Source organism: Cibotium barometz, chromosome 43 (genome assembly GCF_041138505.1).
Source record: "Cibotium barometz isolate CiBa-2024 chromosome 43, ASM4113850v1, whole genome shotgun sequence".
NCBI classification, from domain to species: domain Eukaryota; kingdom Viridiplantae; phylum Streptophyta; class Polypodiopsida; order Cyatheales; family Cibotiaceae; genus Cibotium; species Cibotium barometz.
The window spans coordinates 29079024-29086277 of record NC_141088.1 but is presented as its reverse complement, the minus strand read 5'-3'; the positions used below and the strand labels follow the sequence as shown (position 1 = coordinate 29086277).

General features: G+C 41.5%; 1 protein-coding gene across 1 annotated transcript; it reads right to left on the bottom strand.

The window, feature by feature from the left end:
• Positions 1–691: 691 nt before the first annotated feature.
• LOC147613780 (uncharacterized) lies at positions 692–6117 on the bottom strand. The gene is made up of 7 exons (XM_086781770.1): positions 5012–6117; positions 3517–3555; positions 2566–2636; positions 2088–2152; positions 1891–1980; positions 1578–1670; positions 692–1463 (listed from the first exon to the last, which is right to left on the bottom strand). Exons 1-7 carry the CDS (start codon positions 5455–5457, stop codon positions 1053–1055), a joined length of 1215 nt encoding a protein of 404 aa, XP_086637896.1. The 5' UTR covers positions 5458–6117; the 3' UTR covers positions 692–1052.
• Positions 6118–7254: the final 1137 nt, after the last annotated feature.

Here is a 7254-nt window from a genome sequence, read left to right as displayed (position 1 = left end):
GTCTTGGTTACTTGCATTGGCATCTGACCCTCTTATTCTTACCTAACCTTTCCCCATCTCCTTTCTAGACCAACTTGAATTTGATCAGCCAATAGACCTCAATGGCCTCATCATTCTCAATTCTTAAAATAGCGAGGTCCAAATTAACACACTGACTGCATACCACTCGATTCTTCCGCTCAGGAGTTGTTTTTAAACCAACAAGAAACCATTGTCTAAGACAAATAAGATGACTAGTTTACGAGTTTTGCCCATCTCATTACAACAAAAATATTCACCAAGAAACCCAAATCTCCATGTTTTGTTAATTATTATCCTAGAGCTACATCAACTTCCTTTCAATTAGATTATAATTTCTATGTTCTTGATGTGAACCAGAATGTGAAAGAAAACCGGTTAAGTGACAAGCCTCTTATGGTGTACATGGCCCTTTTTTAATAATACACAAGCATTGAGTCCCTTTGAATTTGAAGACCAATAAAATATCTCATGCTTGATCAAATAGTTTCATTTTCAAATCCATGGCTCAAATTTTTTAATTAAAAAAGATTGAAATTTTGAAAAAACATCAGTTAGGGGCCAATAGAAACATATACAGCCCCTGACAATCGTATGTTAAAATGTGTGTGTGTGAGAGAGAGAGAGAGAGAGAGAGAGAGAGAGAGAAGCAAGCCTGAGCCCTTGAGCAAAGTTACCTTCACAAATGTTTGCTTCTATTGTGAGGTAAGACATGCTATATACAACAGTAAATAAGGCTTAAGCCTTAATGGGAAATGAGAAAGACCATCCCATTAGACTCCAACCCAGCCAGCTCTTGGGCTGCAACTTTTTCATGTACTGCCCTTGCAAAGACGTTAATTGAAGCGAGTAATTCCTTTGCAAAGCCTGATAACACTTACATTGATGTGCACTACAACTATTTCTACGTAAGCTTGCTACTATTTTGGGTAAGCTTGGTCACCATTCAGAGCTCCACTGAGGTAATTGCTTGAAAACTGAGCTTAAATGAGAATGTGTGGGTGAACTTGCACCCAACGCACGCTTCTATTAATTCATGTTCCATTGAGCACTTCATCCATCCACTCTATAATGTCCTCTGTAATCTCCTCCCTCTCGGGTTCAAAGAGCAAATCATGCAGATATCCATCATAGAGCTTCAGGCTTTTGTGCTCTGAAGCAGCGTACTGGTAAAGATCTTGAGATGCAAAAGGATCTGTTACTCTGTCAGCAGTCCCATGCATTACCAAGAATGGAACCGTAATCCTTTTCAGGTTTCTTTGAAGGTAAGAGGTTATGCGGAGAATCTCTGACCCCGTTCTGACACGAAGGGGTCCTGTGTACACAAGAGGGTCTGAGTACTTTGCGACGAGTTGTGCAGGATCTCTTGAGACTGGTATACCTCTTTTGTTTGCACCCTTAAACTGGAAAGTTGGGATCAACATTGAGAAAACTGGGGCAAGAACCTGCAATTATTTTGACGGCAAATTGCACTCAGATTTGGTTTCATTTTTATGAAATCAAGCTCAAGCTGCTGTACTAGCAGTATAAAGTCAATCCCATGGTTTTCAAGCACCCACCTCAAACACTGGATGTGTTGGCCGCACACGCAAAGCTGGAGAAGTTAAAATGACGCCTTCTAGCATCATTTCCACAGAAGGATGCAAGGCTGCCTGCAAGTAACAAAGGTGAAACGTGGATGCTCAGGCTACTGCAGAAGCAAAGATTCAAAACAACTAAGCAGGCACATGACCAGGATTAACTCAGGGACTGCTCAGAAGACTGCCCATGGAGAAATTCATCCAATCCTGGGTTCTTCATCAAATAAAACAGCCTAAGCCATCGCTAAACGCATTCCCACAGCATACAACTGACTAATGCAACAAACCTCACCTTCAAGGCTACTGCTCCACCTGTGGAATGGCCAAAAAAGAAACATGGCACACCAGGATTCTTATCTGCAACCCAGCAAAGAAAAGCTTTCTGAAAACCACAACAGCACAACCTTAGATTGCTTTCCCATAGACAAAGCTTAAACTAACTTTAAAAGACAAAAACCATAGCGAACAGTCACGTGATAAAAGCCATACCGTGTCAGAAACAACATAATCTAGTGAAGGCACATAACCATGTAATCCATCACTCCCTCCATGACCTGCAACCAAGCATGCATATTTCTCAAGTCTGAATAAACCTAAACTCAAGTCTCAGCTACCCACACTCACCTAAACCTGAGACTCAAAAGGATTTGCCAAGCAGACATATGAAAGAATATTCTCATCAGAGCTGTAAATCACCATGGTGATCGTCTCTCTTGTAAAGCTTTGTGGGCTCCACTAGCTAAGGGAAATGGACAGCCAGTGCTGCAACTGGAAAACCACATATGGGATTCAAAACAACAAGTTTCAAAATGCTCAAGCCTGGTGCACAAGTATGAGGGAAAACAAAAAGATAGCAGTTAAGCTGATCTTCCGTTGATTTACATAGTGATATTGCATTCTGATCTCCTTTGTTGAACATGAACTAGAAAAAACACATCCTAAAAAGAGATCAGGGCTTAAATCTCACCAATCCAGTCCATCGCATATACTCCATAGCCTTGAGAGTTCAAGTGCATTGCAAAGTGGGCATACCTGCCACTGATGATACCACGCCCACCATAAGCACATCATAAGAACTTTGCATAAGATGCTCGAGGCACACTATGGCTCAGAAAAAAATAAACACACAAAGCAGAGCAAGAAAGGGGACAAAACACACTTCACCTTCCTTGTCATCAGACCTTTTCCAAACAAACATCAGGCAGTAACCTTTGTTGAAACAAGGCCCATTTCATTAGCTTCTCAATCATTTATGGCTAAAGCACTCTTGTGCACTTAGACTCCCATTATAGCAGGGTCTTCACAATTTCCCCACTACCTCAAGGTTAGCTAATGTTTTAGATATACTGATAAGGAGCAAACCCTGTAAGTGAGGTCTTGCCCGAGCACCCAAGTGGTTTAGTTTAAACCAACCCACCCTGTCCAAGGGGTTGGAGTTTACCTCATGATTCTAAGAAAAAACACGTATAATAAGAGATCGCATTCTGACAGAACCTTGGGTGTGAATAAGGAACTCTGGTATATAAACTCCAAGGGTTTGCAATACTTGGAAACATCAAGGAATCAGCCAACGTTCTAACATCAATAGGCCAACTAACACATTCAATGTTTAAAAAAATGTGTTGCAAGTTCACCTCTAAGGCATAATTTTTGCACTATTTGGGCTGTTATTTTGGTCCCCCTGGAGCAAGAAGCAAACTCTTTGAGGATATCTGTCCAGGGACATTTCTAACACGGCACAAATTTACATCAGAGCAATTGTACCTTGCCTATGGTTCACTTGAAACTTGTCATTGCAATACATTAGTCCCCACACTTCTCATGGTATTAAGCAATCACCATTCCATAACTGAATTTCCTTGAAAATAAAAGAGAAAAGCTTTGCACAAATGCTGCAAGAGTTGCAAGTTTCACACACCTATGCTCATTCAGGCCATGAAGGAGTACCAGCAGCCCTCTGCAAAAAAGAAAAATTTAAAAAGGAATTTTAGTGCAGTAAGAGCTTCAGAGAATGAAAGCACGAGTCGCGAAAACAAGAGTCTGTTCTATCAATTGAGCAATCGAGCTCTCAGCAACTATCACGGTTGTCCAAAACTTCTGAATCGTGCAAGCAGTACAGGTATTGAACGAGTTTGGAAAGTTTCCATCCCCAGGGTAGAGGATCCGTACACCTATACAAGTGTATGTAAGGGCTTCAGAAACCGTAAAAGAGGGAGTTAGAAAACCTCAAATGGGAGCCAGTTTCATTTGTAAAGTGGACAAGATTCCAGAAGTACTCATGTTCCATCCAATATGCAAGGTTCCAAATGGGTCAGAAACAAGTTTTGAAACAACCCTGGGCCGACTACAAAAGTACACTTGAGGTCTAAGTGAGGATATCAACCACCTAAATTTGTCCTCTCTAAAACTGCAGTTAGGTATTATGCTTTGCAATGGTATATGTTGAGTCTATATGTGAATGAGCTTAGTCTACCTGGCAATTATTCTAGGGAAAATAGTCCTCTATTTACGATTACTCTATGTCATTCAAATGAACACAGCTTAAGTCATGGAAGGGAGTCTCAAACTGAGATGGAGGAGTCTCAAACTGAGATGGAGTAGGGAACCACCTCCAACACCCCAGTTCTTGATGTGGGTGATTGCCCAATAGGCCGAGAGCCAGTTCAATCAGTAAATATAAGAAGAACTAGAAAAAATCTTGTGTACCCAGTGAGTTGGTCTGGTGGTAAGCCCTTGAAGCTTCTTGTAGCCCATGGGTCTATTCCTCGTAGGCCATGGGCAAGGGGTGTTTACTCCAACAAAGTTACCTGAGACTTGCACTCCACCCCGTCCATGCTTCATATGGTTTGTCTTTAGCCGTCAGGAATAAGCAACCTTCTTCCTTGAGGCAAGGAGCCTTCCCTTCCTTGCTAGGCTGACAAGACATTTGAGGGTATCTACTCCATCTAAGTCACCGGAAACTTGCGCTTGGAGCCATCCATGCTGAAAATGGTTTGGTTTCAGCCACAGGAAACTAGCAACCATCTTTATTGAGGCAAGGAGTTTTCCTTTTATTGCTAGGCCGATAGGCTATGGTGTAACTATGGCTAAGCCACATCAGTGTGTGAGGATATTACTAGACCATGTCCTTTATCGGTAGTGGGTGTACCCGTCGGCCATGGCCTCTCCGACCAAATGAGAAGCGGTTGCTAATTTCTCACTGCTGAAACCAAACCACATGCAACAAGGCCAAGAGTAAGTCTTGGGTGACTCTGACGAAATAGTCTCTCAGGTGTAATGGGAAGCAATGGTAGACAATAACCTTCAAAAATAAAGTAGGAAAGGTAGCAGAATTACTTAAAGAGATAATTTACAGCTGAACACTAGAGAAACCAAGGTAGTCTAAAGCAGAATCGAGGGGGCAGACAGCTTACTTCATCTCTTTTCCATGGGAAGGCGTCCAGGATTGGGTGAAGAGCGTTTGCCTTCTGGAGTTCAGAAAGAGGTGAGTTTGCCAGGAGGACAAGGTTTCGTCAACAGCCTTGGTGAGGCGCAGCTTGTGAGCTAGGGACCGCCTGCGGGCAGGGTCACAGGAAGACGATCGAACTGATGAAACCGCTGCAATCTTGCCTCTGAATGGCTCCGTTGCGACAGAAACAGGCCCTTCTTCAATCGATTCGAAGGTCGGAGAGGAAGCCACTCGCACATACTTGAACTGGCACACGAAGACGATCCACACGAACATTGATTGCAGTGCAAAAGCCACCGTTCTAAGAGCACGAAATGGGTAGGGAGCCTGTCGCAAGCTCCGAAAAATAGACATCTCTGGCCTGGAGGAGCCGCAGTCGGTGCAGCCGGAGTCGGTGCAGACAGAGGCCATGGCAGGGAATGGTACTGAAACCCTAACCCTAACGTGAGAAAGGCAGTGAAAACCCTAAAGCCAACCGCAGATGTCGAAACCCGAGCCCAACCACCACGACAGATATTGAAAACCTAATCTTAGGCTCCCGGAAGCAAGATTTGCAGGGTGTATGTGAAGGTATGCCGCATGCGAGGTCAGATCGACAGATCGATTAACAAGGTTTAGCTATGGCGATGATGATGCATACGAAGAAGAGGGCGGGGGGAAGTTGTCTGAAGCAAATTGGCGATATCCTCGTGGGCATGCCTCATTTGTAGCCCCTTATAATTTAGAAAAAACTTATAATTTATTCAACAAAGCTTATAATTTATTTATTCCTCAACCGTGCTAGAAAAAAAAAATTGCTTGCCCAATTGCCCTTCTTTAAAAAAAACGAGTTTTTATGTTAATTTTAATTAGTTTCGTGCATTTTAGTTACTAATAAGTAGGTATTTTGTTGCTGATTTAGAGAAAAAAAAAAGCATTGGACCAGCAATTCATGCAAGGCCCTTACAAAGCCCAATGTAGGGTGTCCATTTTTCCATGGGAAACTAGCCACATGAGGAACATTGCCCAACTCATCATGGCACACACAAAGTGTTTCTCTTGTACCATCAAGAACAAAGAAATGAAGGGTTCATTATATGCTTGCCTTTGGGTCTTACATGCAAAATTGGGCGAGAGGATTGATTGGACACGTTGATTCTAGAGGGACATGAGCTTTCGAACATTACACACACACACACACACACACACACGACCTAGGGTAAGAAAGATGTAAAGTTGAGAGAGAGAGAGAGAGAGAGAGAGAGAGTTAAAAAAGAAAGTTCTATATATTAAAATATGCAAAATTTTACATAGTGCACCTTTGAAATGTCAATAGAGGTTGTTGTCGTCTCAAAGACGGCAAGAAAAAAAGACAAAGACTTTCATCCCCCAATCCCTATTGCCGAGAAATCCCACTTAGTATGTAAAGACTGTAAGGGTCTAGCCCACCCATCCTTGTTAGGCTACCACCTACTTCAATTCAATTTAATTGGGATTGATGATGGTCGATATGAGTGAGTTAAGAAGGGAGGTCTTTCACTTGAGAGGGTGAGATTTATAAACATGTTTTATGAAAGCTATGTTATCTCCCTAACCATATGTTGGCTATAACAATGTGTGGGCAATGTGTCAAACAACATTGCAAAGATCAACAAAAGGGTAAAATAAACTTTTGCATTTTCTTATGTCATTTTTGTATTTAAAAAAATATTGATATTAATTATGGTAACAAATTTGTGAGAGGATACAAAATTTCGTTGTGGAGTGGTGCAACATGCATGTGAAAGGATACAAAATCTCCTTGTGGAGTGGTGCAACATGCAAGTGGATTGTCATTCGAACTCGGCATTTCTGTAGAAGACCCAATCATGCTATTGACTATTTAAACCTTCACCCATGGGACAAGCAATATTTCATGAATTTAAAGATGTGCGCACATACTCTTCCTCCATAGAAAGGCATCTCAATCAAGAAATACTCTACCATAGAATACTCTCCCATGGATTTAAAGATGTGTATACTCTGCCACCATAGAATATGCAAGCATCTAAATCAAGCAATTGTATTTATTGCAAAACTAAAAACGTGAAATCTTGAAAATATAAAGATTTACCATATGAATATAATCACCAATTTCAACACATTTCAATAATCAAATTAGCTTAGCCCCACTCAAAACCTGAAATCTTGAAAATATAAAGATTTACAATATGAATATAATCACCAATT

What these genes read in the sequence shown, in the direction of transcription:
- LOC147613780 (XM_086781770.1), bottom strand. Translation starts at nt 5,457, where the DNA reads ATGGCCTCTGTCTGCACCGACTCCGGCTGCACCGACTGCGGCTCCTCC. An exon ending in CATGGCCTGAATGAGCATAG is followed by an intron (nt 2,637 to 3,516) that starts GTGTGTGAAACT and finishes TGGTATCATCAG; the next exon opens with TGGCAGGTATGCCCACTTTG. An exon ending in ATATGCGATGGACTGGATTG is followed by an intron (nt 2,153 to 2,565) that starts GTGAGATTTAAG and finishes GCTTGGTTGCAG; the next exon opens with GTCATGGAGGGAGTGATGGA.